At 39.5% G+C, this 16,521-nt stretch overlaps 1 protein-coding gene across 1 annotated transcript in view; it reads right to left on the reverse strand.

Moving 5' to 3' along the window:
- LRRC9 (leucine rich repeat containing 9) overlaps window positions 1-10,174 on the reverse strand; it is a gene marked incomplete at its 5' end in the record, with an annotated part of 83,696 nt that extends 73,522 nt beyond the window's left edge. The window contains 6 exons of the mRNA XM_084905347.1: window positions 1,948-2,130; window positions 7,114-7,184; window positions 7,774-7,837; window positions 8,339-8,479; window positions 9,645-9,863; window positions 10,127-10,174. Coding sequence (XP_084761473.1) covers window positions 1,948-2,130; window positions 7,114-7,184; window positions 7,774-7,837; window positions 8,339-8,479; window positions 9,645-9,863; window positions 10,127-10,174 — 726 coding nt within the window. The remainder of the gene's footprint in view (window positions 1-1,947; window positions 2,131-7,113; window positions 7,185-7,773; window positions 7,838-8,338; window positions 8,480-9,644; window positions 9,864-10,126) is intronic.
- Between the last annotated feature and the right edge of the window lie 6,347 nt (window positions 10,175-16,521).

Here is a 16,521-nt window from a genome sequence, read left to right on the forward strand (position 1 = left end):
ACTCCTCCCATACTCTTCCTCGTTTTATGAAATAGCAATTTCCTCCCCTCTTTCAGTTGTCTGGGCCAATAACTTGGACTTATTCTGTACTACATTCCTCTGTACTTCACATCTAATCTATCAGCAAATCCAGACGAGTGCTACCTTATGACTACCCAAATCAGAGTACTTTCCACCACCACCTCTACTAAAACCCTGTTATCAAACCATCAACATCTCTCATCCAAATTATTGGAATTTAACTGGTCTCTCTGTTTTCACGTTTTCCTCCTCTAATTCTCTATTGTTAATCCATTATCCAAAAGGATCCCTTCAAGACATGTCATCTCGTCATCCCTCTGCTTAACATTTTCCAGTGGCCCCCATCTCACTCATAGTAAAAGCCAAAGTCCTTCAACATTCTAGTCTCCCATGATCTGCTCCCCACCACTCCTGTCTTTATCTCTTATTTCTCTCACCCTCACTTTCCCCAGCCACACTAGCCTCTGTTGTTCTTTAAATGTGAGGCATGCTTCTGCATCATGGTCTTTATGTTTGTTGATTCCTGAACAGCTTGCATCCTTCCTTCCTTCCTTCCAATCTCTGCTCAAATGTCACTTTGGCATGTCCTTCCCCAACAATTCTATATAGTCAACACCCTGTCCGTTGTCCCTACCAACAATCCTGCTTTCTTCATCTTTATTTTCTCTATAGCATTTATCACCATCTGATATACTACCGTACTTGTTTCCTTATTTAGTTGCTTATTATCTGTTTGCTCTCAGTAGAGCTCCAAGAAAGCAGGGATTTTGCCTGCTTAGGTCACTCTATGTCTCTAGTGCCTTGAACTGTGCCTGGGATGTCATTTGTTAAATGAATGAATCAGCCAAATAATATCATGAATAACATACACCCTGCTCACCTTTGCAGTAACCGCCTGATGTCAAACTATTGCCTGATGTAAAAATATGGTTTTCACTACAAAGCTTTGCTGTATTTTAGACTTAACATTGTTAGAGAAGGCATTCCTCTTGGCCCTTCAATGATTCCAAACATCTGTTAGTAGACAAGAACCCTAGCCCTTTGCTTAATATTGTAAGAATTTATTTCTCAGATGGGGGTGGGAGGGATGATAATCCCAGTTTGGGGCGGGGGGAAGGAAAGAGAGAATGAAAGTTTAGAATAAATTCACAGACTATCAAGAGAAGAGAAAGAAGTTATGATAAAAGAATAAAAACATTATCTAATTGAGATGATAGGTGAGCCACAGGAAAGAATGGGAGGGTCATATGTGAGGGTATCCATGTGGTTGGCACATTCTACCTACTCAAAACTATGTATTGGATGGTTAATTGAATGAACAAATGTGGCAGGGAGAGGTAAAAAATATAATGTGGAACAACTATTAATAAACATGGTGACTCCCTATGCACTCCATTCTGAAATTACAGACCCTTTAGTAGCCATTAAAGTAGACCCTCTGCTGGGAGGTTCACCACCAGCAGCAGCAGCTCCAGAATAGTTCTCTTCAAGATTTCAGAGATCTTCAAGATTTTGGCAGTGTGGATGGTTCCCCAACAATTTTTTAAAAAAATATATTTTATTGATTTTTTACAGAGAGAAAGAGAGAGAATCTTCTTTAGGCTTTATTAATGTTTGTGTATATATAGCACTAGAGCAAATAATCTTAACAGTGATGAAATTTTTTCAGATTACCTTTTAGTTTTGTATAAATTAAAAACTTTTTTTAATTATTATTTCACCTTTCAGTACTGTCATCAAAATTGAGATATGAGGAATTATTTTATTAATGGTATATATGTGTGTGAAATAGCCAGCTCACTGGGGCAAAAGTAGACTTGGTGACAAGAACTGACAAGATAATACTACCTGCCATATGTGGATACAGCCAGAAAGAAGCAGTTAATTAAACTTAAGTCACAGATACCAGATTAGGGATGCACTTACATCTGCCAGATTCTTGATTGGCTTTGCTGACACATCATATGTGTCAAGTCTTTGAAGGCAAGGCAAGTGGTACAGTACATGTATGGAATAATTACACAGCAGACACACTGGGTTGCTTTTATATTGAGGATCATTCAGACATAAATCCTTTAAGTGACGAAGTCTGGTTAAGTTGGTAAGGTCCTAAAACAAGCAGCAGTAATAATGTTTAATTAATGGCAACTGTCCATTTCTAAAGGGGGCTTCTGAACACTCAAGATCACTATAATGTAATGTAATTCATTCTAATTATCTGCTTAAATATGCTAAAGTGATTTAGTTGGATAAAATGTCCTTATCTAACTAAAAACACGCTAAATATATGTAGATCATCAATAATTAAATAGCAGATTCTATTGTATATAACTATGCGTGCAAATTGTGCTTTTTTAAAAGGCCAAAGAACATTTACTAAATCATGTATTTCACTTGGAGCCAGTCACTTGAGCACATTTTTTCAGTAAGATGGTTCCTCTGTGCTTAGCTCCTTTGTAACACCGCCCCCTTGTGCCTGTAGGTCTCCCAGTCCCTTCCCCAGCCTTCCCTACACTTACCACCGAGGCACATGGCTTGCCATTTTCCTCAGCCTGCAGATCTGCTCTTCTCATCAAAGGCCATGGGGCCCTGGCTCTATTACAGTCACCATCAAATTCCTGATTTTTAGTTGTCAATTCCCCCCCCCCCCCCCCCCCCCCCGTAAATGCCTTTTCTACCTATTAAGGACTTCTGAAACCTAGCTTTCTCCTGAGGCCTCATTTTTTTCACAACCTATGGAGGCACTTTCAGACTGTTTCCCCTTAATATCTTTTATCCTGAAGTTTCAGCCATCTTTCCACCTGCCTTCATTTGGCATCTGGCCCTTGCTTCACCCTTCAGTCTTCTGCCTTCCAATTTAAATCCTGGCATTCTATGCTTTAGCCACATACTGAACAACTAGAAATTTCAGAATGTACCAGACCCTATCTTATCTTTAGACCCTCACTCAAGCTGTTGCCTTTGAGTGGATTCAACTTCACCCTGATTTAATCTCTTAACCTGTCAAGACTCAACTTAAAATTCCTCTTCTCTAGGAGCCCTGTTTCATCACCCCAAGCTTGGGATAGGTGCTCCTCCTATGAACTCTTAACCACTGGCTTACCTTTGTGATAGAATTTATCATGCTGTACTGCCGATTGCTTGCTCACCCATAAACCTATAAGGCAAGGATCTATCTATATAGACTTTGGCCCTAAGAATGGCGATTGCATTTTTAAAGTGTTGTGGGGAGAAAAATTAAAAAGAGCACGAGACAGGGGCCATATGACCCACAAAGCCTAAAATATTTTCTACCTGGCCTTTTATAGAAAACGTCTAGCAATTGCTGAGATAAACTGTTTGAGAGGGGGGTTTGTGACCTGTTTAACTTTACATCCCTAGCACTCAGCATTTCGAACACAGTAGGCACCAAATAAATATGTGAATTGAATTGAATGGTTATTACTTTCTCCCAACCTCCAAGAAATCCCCATATTTCCCTCAAAAATAGCATTTCTAGGGTGGTTCCTGGGGTAGGAGGGTTCTATGGTGGGACTGGACTTAAAGGGATGCAATGCTACACAGGAGAGTCAGAATCAGAGTTAAGGGAAATCTAAAGCAAGAACCAGGAAACAGTAGTTCTGAAGATAAAGCACGAATGGAACAGGGAAGCAAGTAGTGAAGTCGGGCTGTTAGAGGAGAAAGTAACAGGGTTAGGTAGCCAAGGCGTCTCCAAACTCTCTCCGGACAACTGAGAATCTGACTCACAGGCAGGAGCTGCAGCTGTGGGCTGGGCCCTCGGGAGGAGTGGCGCTAAGCAGAGCTGCTCTGAAAGGGCAGTTTCTGGTCAGAGGTGTGCAAATAGGTATTTGGTGTAATTCTGCAGAAACAAGGGAATCTGAGAACGTTCTTATAAGTATAGACCCCCTTTAATTTATGGGTGGCTATGTTGCATTTGACCATCAGTCTGGACTAGGAGACTACGAAGTCTGAAGTCTTACACAGAAACCCCTCACCCACACTCAAAAGTCAGAAGATAATGAAATCCTTTTCATCACTGAAAATTAGTGTTGTGCTACCTGGTGTGGATGGAAAGTGGCACAGAAGTTATTCCATCATTACTAGGATATTATCTTTTTAGTATCTTTAGGATGGAAAGGTTAGAGATAAAAATTCAAGATAACAGTGTTTCAGGGATATTCTTAAGATGAGAATAGTAAAAGTTGCTGTGAATCATGTTCAATGCTTTTACAACAAACTAGAGGGCTGGTACATAAATTCCTGCACCAGTGGGGTCCCTCAGCCTGGCTTGCAGAATCAGGCCGAAATCAACTCTCCAACATCTCTTGAGGGGTCCCGGATTGCAAGAGGGCATGGGCCAACTTGAGGGACCCACCAGTGCATGATTGAGGCCAGGGAGAGAGGTGGGAGGTTGGCCAGGTAGGGAGTGACTGCAGGAGGGCTCCAGGGCATGTCCGGATCTTGCCCATTCCCGATTGGCCGGACCCCAGAAGCAAGCTAACCTACCAGTTGGAGCATCTGGCCCCTAGTGGTCAGTGCATGTCATAGCAAGCAGTTGAGTGACCTTATCATATTATCAGCATATTACACTTTGATTGGTTGAAGTCAACCGGACACTAAGCATATTAGGCTTTTATTATATAGGATAGCTATCATTATCATAGGGGGCCTCTTTAATATTATGCCATACAGCAAATGTTCACAATAACTCTATTTTCTCCCCAGATTGAAAGAGAATAGGTTAGCATAATGTGATAGTAATAATAATAAAATTGCGTATCTATTGAGTGTTTACTATTGAGATCTTTACATTATCATTTCACTAAAACTTTATGTTACCACTGCGTCTGGTTTGTGGCAGGGCCAGAACTGACAGATCTTTCTCCCTGTGAAGTCCAGGCTCTTGGCTACATGAGGCCGCCACGGCTAGCCAGCATAAGGTAACCCTCCATCTGGCTTCGTGGCAGGGCAATCCCTTATCCTCCCAGCATTCTGCCTCATCTTCTTCAGCCTCAGCTCATGATTCTCTCCTCACTCTGTTTCAGCCACACAGGATTTTTAGTTTCTTGAATTTGCTATATCCCTTTCCACCACTTAGGCCAGTTCACAAATTTGTACAGAATGAGTACTCCTTATGTAACTCCTAGTTTTGGTAGTTTAAGCATCACCTCCCACAGCATTCTGGATTTCTCTTTCATAGCTTCCTCTGATCAAATATACCCTTTGATTTCTGACCTCCATGCATTTGTGCATATTGTTCTCCCCGTCTTAGAGTGCCTGCCTTCCATTGCCTGGAAGATCTGCCCACAATGCCTGTCAAAATTCTGTCAACCCTTCAAGGCGTGACCACATCAAATATTTCCTTTTGATTTTGATCAAAAAAATAAAATTGTGCTTAAATTTCTTTTTTAAGGTGCTTATAACATTCTGCCTCAGTCCATAGCTTTTTGGTGTCTGATATTCTTCTCCGAGTAAAAGAATGTCTATTTTAATTCTGATCAATTTAAAATTATTTCTATTGTAAATGTGCTCATCTTTCTTCAGTATTGTATAGGGGAAGTGTTGGAATATACACCTTCCATCTGACACTGTCAAAATTATGCATGCCATGTTTCCACCCACAGTATGTGTCATAAGCATCAAGTCTTTCTACGGTTTTTTCTCTTTCATTCAAGTGCTCGACAAATGTTTGTTAAGATTTATTGCATGTCAAGTACTGTTTTAAGCCTTGCGAACATAGCAGTGAACAAAACAGGTGAAGTTCCTGTATTCACGAAGCTTGTATTCTAGTAAGGGATGTGGATCAGTGCCAAGACAAAAAATAAAACAGGGAAAGAGATATGTGAGTGCTTCAGGATTGTGAGGGCAGTAGGGGCTATTGCTCTTTTACCTAAATTGTGCAGGAAAGGCATCATGAAGAATATAATGTTTGACCAAAGTCCTGGAATAAATGAGGAAATGAGCAATGAAAACATATGGGAAGGCTATCCCAGCAATCGCTAAGGCCCTAAGGTGAGTATGTGCAAGGAACAGTGAGGAGATACGAATGGCTAGAGAGGGGTAAGCAAAGGGGAGAGTGGTCAGAGAGACAGTTAAGGAACTACCGGTAGATAATTTAGTGTCTTGTGGGCCATTGTAATCACTGATTAATGGCTTTTACTCTGAAAGAGATGAGAGAAGTCAGGGGAGGGTTTTGAGCAGAAGAGTCATTTAATCTGACATATTTTTAAAGGAATGGAAGGCTGTGGGGAGAATACACATCATAGCAAAAAGTTTAACACAGGGAGACCCCCCACAATAATGAATGTTAGAGTTGATGGTGTCTTAAACCAGGGCAGTAGTGATACGGGTGACAAAAAAATGGGCAGACTCTGGACATATTCTGAAGGTGGAGCCAACAGAATTTGCTGATGGATTGAATGGAGTTAAAGGAATGGGGGAGTCAAAAGGACGGTAAGTATTTGGCTTATGTTACTAGAAGAATGAAGATCTCTTTAGAGAGGCAGAGAAGGCTGCAGGAGAAGAAGGTTCGGTGTAGGGTAAATCAGTCTGAGTCAGCACAGGCAATATCTATAGTTTAGATAGGTAAATGTACTTTTTATACTGATAAAATATTATTGTAGCACTACAGGCCCGGTGCATGGATTCATGCATCAGCGTAGTTGTGAGGGAAAGTAGAGATACCAATCTATTAATAGGAGGCATAGTGGATAAAAGGTATTTAGTCTTAGACATGATGAGATTATTTACAAAATATAAATATTTACAGAATGCAGATAGAAATAAGAAAAGACCCCGGGACTGACCTGGGGCAGTCCATTTTTTAGATGTTATGAAAGGATGAATAGTCAGAAGAGGTATAGTTAGAAAGACCAGGGGGAAACTAAGAGAAATTAGTACCTTATTTGGTTTTAATAGTGTCAGATCATTAGGGTCAGTTTAGTCAGCTAACTCTAAAATCCCCAGGAGTGTTGGATAGTCCAACAGGAACAAGTTATTTCTTTAAAGGGGGCTGTATATTTAGTCCGTTTTCTGCAATAAGATGGTTCATGATGTAGGTTGGTAAATAAAATTCATTCTACTTAAACATACCTTGAAAGAAGATATTTGGTTACCAGAAAGGTTTAATTTTTCCAATTTTTCATTGGGATCAAGACATCGACCTTTAATTTAAAAAAACAAGATGAAAGAAAATTTAATTTCTTGTTTTACCTCCTGTTCATATCCTGTCATATTTCTGAATTGAATATGGGCGTCATCTTGTGCAGGTAAACAAGACAAACAACAACACTATAATTAGTAACCTCTGATTTAGAATCATAGATTCGGAAATGCTTTGCAAAGATGTCATACAAAAAGGTCTAAAAAAAAAGAAATGTACTTTTTATACTGATAAAATATTATTGTAGCACTAGAGGCCCAGTGCATGGGTTCATGCACCAGCGGGGTCCCTCAGCCTGGCCTGTGGGGATCGGACCAAAACCAGCTCTCTGACATCCCCAAGGGGTCCTGGATTATGAGAGGGTGGTTCTAGGGTGATGCACCCTGGAATTGGGCTCCCTCCTCTCTGGTTCCAGGGGTGTTACCCGAGAACCACAGCTGCCAAGTCACTGCAGCTCGGCAGTTTCTGTGTTGAGTGTCTTCCCCCTGGTGGTCAGTGCACGTCATAGCTACCGGTCAGATGGTTGGACTGTCACTTAGGCTTTTATATATATATAGATTACCTTATATTCCAAATGAAACAGTACATACCAATGCTGCTTATTAGATTTCCAGCAAGGTTGAGATCATTTAAGTTCTTCAAAGTTTGCAAGCCCTAAAAATTTAGACAGTATATAATTTAGGAGAAATCAATAAAACCTATACTTATAAACCATCTGATCAATCTGGTTAGTTCTCCAGGTGCTCTGAGCATTGAGCACAGAAGTAAGTGGGAGCCTCAAGGAAGCCATCTTTGTTTCTCTGGCACCTGGAGAGAGTTATTGGAGGAGAAGGAAACAAGAAAATGGAGAGGAAATAAGGAAGAGGAACGGGACTAGGGAAAGGTGTGCTTATAATCTTAGTCAAATGATATATAAACTTCTTTAAATCTCTCTTTTTTTTTAAATCTCCAAAGAGGAAATAAAACTTTACCTCTCAGGCTTTGTGGGAGCAGTAAAGAAAATAATGTAGATGAAGTTCTCTTTGTTAGTTTTTCTTAACAATAACAATTAAACTAATCATGAGTATTTTGGCTCTTAAGCATAATAAGATTTTGGACATTGTAGTTTAAACTCCATAGTAGTAATTAACTTTACAAATAGCGAAATTATCTTACCTCAATACTTTTAATTGTATTGTGGTTCAGCCAAAGAGCCTCCAGTTTCAATAATTTCTCTAAACCTTCTATTTTAGAAATTTTATTATAATATAAATATAGTTTTTCTAATTTTTTACATTCTCGAAGACCTCCAATTTTCTGTTTAAAAAAAAAAGATCAGTGTTAGCTTATATTTTACCATAATCCTTATAATAAAGTAGATATTAAGTACATTTTCTTTTAAAAGTCAAATTTTATTACAAAATAAACTAAATTTTTTAAATCCTTACCCAAGGACTTGTTCATTGATTTTTTTTTTATTTTTTAGAGGGAGGGAGAAAGAAAAAAAAACATAAATTGGTTGCCTCCCCAACACAAACCAATTGAACCCACATCCCAGGTATGTGCCCTGTCTGGAATTGAACCCGTGACATTTTTGTGTAGAGGACAATGCTCCAACCAACTGAGTCACACCGGCCAGGACTGAGTTTTTTAAGGAAAAAACATATAACCTTTGCACTTATATACAACTATTTTCAATTTTATATTCTTTTTTTATTTAAGTCAACTATGCACCTAATTTTATATGGTTATAATTTTAACAACTCTACAGATTAGTGATTTTTAAATTTAAGACTATCTAAAATGTTTCCATAATTGTCAAATATTTCATAATTTTCAAATATGAAAATATTTAATAATTACAAAATATTTCAGGAAGTTTATAATCATTTTCTTTAAAGTAACCCTATATGTGGCATATTTATATTTCAAAATTTTATTATAAATAACACTGCAATAAAAAACTTCATGAATACAGTTGTTTTCTGCTGCTGAACTACTTCTCCAGGACAAAATCTTAGAATAGGGATTTCTGAGTCAAATAGTATGTACTTTTCTTTGGCTCTTTACACATTTTGCAATTTTGCTTTTCAATATAAATGTTATAATTTTCACACTACCAAGAGTATCTAAGTGAACTGATTTAATTCCTAAGCAATATTGGGTATTATTTGGTCTGATTTAATTACTAAAAAGTAGATATATTTTAATTCTTTATTTAAAAGTAGTCTATATTTTAATTCTTTATTTCTAGTTTTCCTATGTGTAAATCTATTTATATCTTTTGCTCATTTATCTGTTTTGTGTTTTGTTTTCTTTTACTGGATAAAGGGTACTATTGCAATTCATCATGTATGGTCTCTTTTCCCCCTCACTTATCTGTTTTGATCCATATCTCAAGCATATATTTCAATTAATTATTTTCCAAAACCATAGAATTCAATATAAAATATTTCATGGAAAGTTATATGTTTAGACTTACCTCTAAGTAGCATTCAGCAATCCAAAGTTCTTTGAGTTGTAAACAAGTCTCTAATCCTGAAATTTCTTTTATATCTTGAGCAATGATTGTGAGACTTGTTAAATTAGGAAATAATGATAATCCGACTATACAGGGATACCCTGAGAAAAACATCTCCAGTTTTGAAGTATCTGATCCTTCTTGTACAACCATCTCATAAGATAAACCATTGCATAAACACTGTTTTCAAAAAAGAAACTAGGTTATAACCTATTTAAAATAATAAAAGTGTGTTTTTGCCATAAAAATTGTAAACTGTCAATTGCACTGATGCCATGTTTTACTCTCACAAGGAGGAATGTTGTATAATATGTATAATTTTTCTCTGATTCCAAAGGTCACGCTGTAGAAGAAATCTCAAGGTAAACTCCAGAAAGTAGTGTAAAATATTCTATTTAATATTCTTGCAGATGTGATTGGAAATAAATTTGGCCCTAACTCACCAGCTCTTTAATTATTTCTTCTTGGTTTATATTTTCACATTCAATCATCTTCCATTAAAAATAGTGGTGATAATATGTTATCTGTTAAGGAAAATAAAAAATTAAAATAAACATTAGAGTGATGTCATTCCATACTGAAGGGGCTTTTAAACCTACTTTGGTGCAACTGCCCTCCTGTGGCTTGAAATCTTCACACAGTACATTACCAAGTATGTGCCTGGACCCTCAGACAGTCCATTGCATCTATAAAGTTTTCTGCTAGAAAGTTATTTTTTATTCTGAATTTAACTGTCTCTTCATAGCTTCTTGCTATTTGTTGCCTTTTTACCTTCTGGGTTCATATAAAACAAATAGAATTTTCTTCCACAGTATGAGCCTATTTTACCACCTAAAGACAATAGTTCTCTCTCATCTACATCCTTACCCTGCCTCCACTTCATGTCTTTTAGTTTCCTAAGTGTACTTACAGAGCAAAGAAAAGAATCCATGGGCTTAGTGACATATCTGGCATGTTAATATATGTTGATTAAAATGAATTAGCCAACTTCTTCATTTTAGATTATATGAATTAATTAATAACTAAATAGATTTAATACAATTTACCCCCACAGTCACCAAAAGGAGATCCAAAGTATATAGTGTATGTCCAAGACTGCTTTTTCAGAAGACATTAACTGTTCCCTTTGTTTTTCACTAAATTATCACATGTACTGAGTCTAATGTTGGACTTTTCAATCTGTGCTTTCAGCTCTGTCTATTTCTATCGTATTATCCTGTTTTAAGCACTATGATTTATATTGTGAATTCCCATATCATAGTCTATTTTGGAAAAATCCTGGCTATTATTTAATATGTATTTTTCCAAATAAAATGTATGATTATTTTGTATTTGGTTTTTAAAATTTTGCATGGGGTTTTGAGACTCCATTGTAAAAATTAATTTAGGAAGAATTTCCTTCTTTATAGTTTGAGTCTTTCTTGAGAACAAGGCAGAGCTCTCCATTTAAGAAGACTTTTTCTTGATAGAGAAAAATATACATATTTGGGATACTAATTTAACCTGGTATTCACCTTGTTTTCCCTTCATCAACACCCTCATTTAGAAAAAAAATATTGTAATTCAGAGTTAATTAGCAAAAAATAATTTTAAAATGCCAAATTTCCAGGAGACAATTTTCATAATTAAATATGAATTATGAGAACCCTGAACCTTTCTGGTACTTATAAGCTTTGTATACTTTTTCTAGTCACAAGGAGGCTCCAGGCTTCCAGCTAAAGCTTCTGATTCCACCTGGACACGTGTTCTGTGGCCAGCTGGTGCTCACTCACCTCACTTTGGGAAAGCTCTCCTCAGGACCTGCTCATCTGAAGGCCCGCAGGTCTTCTCTGGTCCCTCCAGGGGATCTGGAACCACTAGGAGCTTCTGCAGCTTTCACCCTTCAACTCTCAAATCTCTGACTTACTCCATCACCTCTCTCTTCTGCTCTGGAATGCTACTGGAAGATTTCACATAACCAGTGCGGAATCAAAGTTACTACAAATGCATGCCTCTAACTTCCGCTGGATCTTCAACAACAGTTATTTTATATTTTCCTCCTCAGCTTCCTTTCCCAAGGAGAGCAGGACCTGAGCTACAGATCTGCGGCTCATGACTTAGAGACTATGCTAAACTTCCACCACTCTTCTTAAATTCTCTTTTCCAGGAGATAACCTTGTCCCAGAGAATAGTGATGCCATCATAACAAGCATTCTAAATTCCATCTCCTCCTAAACATGTATTTCTTTCTCTTCGTGACTCCTGTCTTAGTAAAAGTATTCTCTTCTTTGTCCAAAATGAATCCCTCTTCCTGTGTACTGATTCCATCCTTTTGAGTCTCTTTAAGACTATTGCTCTGTCAGCATTTCCTTTTTCTCATGTGTTCTCATCTTTTCCTTTCTAGCATCTCTTTTCTCTTCAATATGTGAATGTTAGGTGGTTGCTAACTTTTAAAAAATTCCCCTGCCTTCTAAGAATAGCTGGTTTTAGATACCTTCACAGGAAAAACTTCTAGTCACTAGCAACACTCCATTATCTCTATTCAGTTCTTAGCTCAATGCAATCTGATTGGGGAAATCTTAGGCCTTAAAGTTCCTTTGATCAAGAACAACAATAGCTGAAACCGGTTTGGCTCAGCGGTAGAGTGTCAGTCTGCGGACTGAAAGGTCCCAGGTTCGATTCCGGTCAAGGGCATGTACGTTGGCAGCTGGTAGATGTTTCTCTCTCATTGATGTTTCTAGCTCTCTATCTCTCTCCCTTCCTCTCTGTAAAACATCAATAAAATATATTTTAAAAAAAGAACAACAATAATCTAATTGACAAAGACACTGGGCATGTTTCAGCTTTCAACTTGACTTTGACATGGCATCTGACAATTCTGATGACTCTCTTCTTTAAGTTGTCCTCTTCACTGTGACTTTTTCTCCTGGGCTTCTCTCTACTTGTTATTTCAAACCTACTTTTTTGAGCAATTGTTTACTTCTTGGTGAAAAATTGCTAATCTGTATCTCCCTCTTCCCTGTGCAACAAATCCAACTACCCACGTGGAAAAGGCCAACTGAATGTGTCACACACATCTCGAATTCAGCATGCTCAAAACTGAGCTCGTTATATTCTCCAGCCAGCCTGCTTCTCCTAATGTGTGCCTTCTCTTAGCAAATAACACCATCCTTCTAGCCATCCAAGTCAGAAACCTGGGAGTTCCCTCAACCACACTTTTCCTTTTCCCTCACATTCACTCACACATGAAAATCCTTCTGCACAGACCTCTTAAATTGTCTATCAAATGCTTTCCTCCTCTCCTTTCCAATCGCCTCTTCCTTGGTTCAGGCTTTCATCATTTCACCTTAGCTGGAGGCCCTCCCTATAGTCCCCCTTCCCTCCAATCCATCCTCTACTGGGACAGCCAGCTTCCTGAAAGGTAAACTTGTTCACACTAGTCCCCTTGGAAGGTATTCATGGTCTCTGTGCCTACCTCTCAAGCTCATCAGTCACAAACTCCCAGTGGTGGGCAAACTCATTGGTCCACAGAGCCAAATATCAACAGTACAACGATTGAAATTTCTTTTGAGAGCCAAATTTTTTTTTAAATTTAAACTTCTTCTAATGTCACTTCTTCAAAATAGATTGGCCCAGGCTGTGTTATTTTGTGGAAGAGCCATACTCAAGGGGCCAAAGAGCCGCATGTGGCTCGCAAGCCGCAGTTTGCTGACCACAGCCCTAGACCACCCCAGGCTTTGGCCATAATTATATTTCTCTGAGCAGGCTGGGATAGTTTTATACTATTGCATATGCTGTTTTTCCTAACCTGAAATGTCGTTTCCCTTGACTTAATGGCATACTCCATACATCCTTAAAGATTTAAATTGAGAATTTTCTATGCGAAGACTTTCGGTCTGGTAGTATTATAATCATTCTCTTCCTTGTGACTCCATTTAAGGCCCGCATGCGTATATGCCCTATGTATGGAACCTCCCTCACTGTATTGTGATGCTTGCAGGTCTTTCCTCCCTACAAGATTACATGTTCATCGAAGGCAGAGACCATGAACTTATCTCAGTGCCTGGCACACACATGGTGTTTGATAACAGTTTGTTGAATGGTTTGAGTTAATTGTCATACCATAGGGTCCTTTATGGTATAAATTAAATACTTGCTGTACATGACCAATCAGAGTATAATAACAGAGTGTAAAGGGCCATATTCTGTCTGCCATGAGCGCTGGGTAGTGTCATTCTGAGAGAATTAAATTTATTTTCTACAAACGAGAAGCCCTGTATGATCAAATTGTTTCCTCCCTTGGGTACAAAATGGTCAGAATCCATCCATTACCACCGATGGGCAGATGCTCTTGTGGCTGGAGGGGAGCAGTTATCCAGGTGGTTTCTCCCTGCCCAGCTCTTCAACAGGCGCAGTAAGGGCTGTGCAAGTGGCTCTGGGCCGCCCTCCCTTTCCTTCTCATCTCACCAGTAAGCTTTGCTCTGGTCCCTGCTGGCCTCAGATAAAGAAGCATGTCACCGTCTCATAATTATCCCTATTGCACCATTCCCAGATCCCTTGGCTTCCATGTTGCTTCTCTCCTGTCTTACTCCTAATGTGGCTGGAGACAGACAAGAGGGGAGCCTGAACTCCAAGGGTCTGACTACGTGTGACAGACACTCACCAAGTCCCAGCGAGAAGACGGATTCTGAGCCAATAGAGACTGCCGAGTCCCCTCCAACCTCTCAGTCCTTGTCTTGCAGCAGCAGCAGCCAGGACACCCTCTCCAGCCCCCCCGCCTGCTGTGTACACTCAACCTATTGGTTGCTCAGGAAACGCGCTCAAGCCTCTGGCGACTTCTGGGTGGGGAGGGGAGGGAAAGGCAGGGGCAGCAGTGGCGGAACCGTTTCTGGATCACGTGGCGGCACCCTCCAGCCAATCAGCAGAAGTCGGGGTCCACCCGGAAGGCCGGGCCAGGGCCCCTTGGGAATTGGTGGGGTGCCTGCGGCCCGCGGGCCTATTCACTGGCTTTCGCTGGGTCGGAGGACGGGACTGCAAACAGCGGGTCGTGAGCATCGTAGCGAAGACCTCGTTGCCTCCTCGAACCCCTGCTCGCGCTCATTGAAAATCTTTGAGCCTCAGGGCCTGGACACCCGTGTAGTCTCTGTGGGTTGGAATCCCTAAAGCATGGCGCTGTGATGTCACAAGGATGCCCGACGTGACAGTCCCTGGTCCGCACCGTGTGGCGTCCCCTGTGCAGCCCAGGACGGCTGCCGCCCGTGCAGGGAGCGGAGCGCGGCCCAGAGCCGCTGAGCGGGTGCAGCCTGATGGGCGGGCAGCGCAGACAGACGCCCCCAACCCCCTTCCTCCCGCAGAAATGGGCCCTCCCAATGTCTTCTTGTATTCTTGTTTTCAGACAAGCTTTTGAGGGTCGTTTTAGTATTCTAAAATGTCAAGGAGGCAAAAAATATTTACAAAATAAAGAAAAATTTAAAGAGGGAAAAGGAGGGACTTTTAAAAGAGTGGACAGAGGAAAGGGGCTGAGAAGTGAATGAACTTCGTTAAAAGCAAATGGCAGCTCTCATTTTCTTCTCTTGAGCTGCTCTCTCCAGCATGGTAGCCACTAGCCATAGGCACGTGCGACTTTTGAATGCTTTGAAATGTGGCTGGGCCGAATGGAGATGTGCTGTCAAATGCACATCCTATTGTGAAGACCTAATATGAAGAAATAAGCTATTTTTCTTGTGTTGTTTACATGCAGAATAATATTTTTATATATTGGGTTAAATAAAAATAAATTTATGAAAATTCCTGTTTCTCTTTACTTTTTAAAAGCGGTGATTAGGAAATTTTTAATTACATGTATGACTTACATTGTGTTTCTGTTGGACAGCGCTGCTATGTTTTTGTGGTTCAGCTGCTTTGTGTAGAATAGGACATTGAGTTCCTACAAAACAGTGCCTGCAGTGCTCATTTCCATCACCAGGTGGCCACCTCATTCAATAGACTAGTTTTAAACTGTATTCTCAAGAAAAATATTTAAAAAATATTTCCACAAATCTAACAACTACCAATGATTCAATATATTTGTCATGGTTCAATTAATATTGACTGTTGTAAACATACATAAACATATAGAAAAAGGTGCGTTTTTCCTCTACATACCTTTTTTTTGTTTGTTAATCCTCACACAAAGATATTGTTTACATTGATTTTTAGAGAGTGGAAGGCAGAGAGTGAGGAGGGAGGGGGAGAGAAAGAGAGAGAGAGAGAGAGAGAGAGAGAGAGAGAGAGAGAGAGAGAGAGAGAGAGAGAGAGAGAGAGAGAGAGAAAACGCAACATTGATGTGAGAGAGACACATCAGTTGGCTGCCTCCCACATATGCCCTGAGGTGGGGGTTGAACCTGCAACTCGAGGTACATGACCTTGACAGGAAATTGAACCCTTCACCCTCCGTGCACAGGTCGACGCTGTAACCTCTGAACACACTGGCCAGCGCTCCTCTATATTTTTTATTTCACAGAACTTTCAGTTTTCATATGTTATTAATTGATTCATTAAAAACAGATTAATTAAATACTTGTGGGTTTTTTTTATGGGTTTAAAACAAATACCAAAGAAATCTGATACATAATTGCACTTTTAATATTATCTTCTCTGAAAATCTAGTTGAACAAGATGACCTGCCTGGACAAATTTTTATCTTAGCTGCATATAAAAACTAGACAACAGTTTAAAGAGCTAACCTTTTAGATTAAAAAGGTTGGCTCAGAAATCAAGTAGTTGAATTATGTACATTAAGCTTTTCTTTTGGGAGGGGATGCAGGTCTTTTGGATAAAAGTATAGCAATTGTCATAGTATAGTATTAGAAATCTGTTG

The sequence above is a fragment of the Pipistrellus hanaki genome (genome assembly GCF_964339955.1).
Source record: "Pipistrellus hanaki genome assembly, chromosome: 1".
NCBI lineage: Eukaryota > Metazoa > Chordata > Mammalia > Chiroptera > Vespertilionidae > Pipistrellus > Pipistrellus hanaki.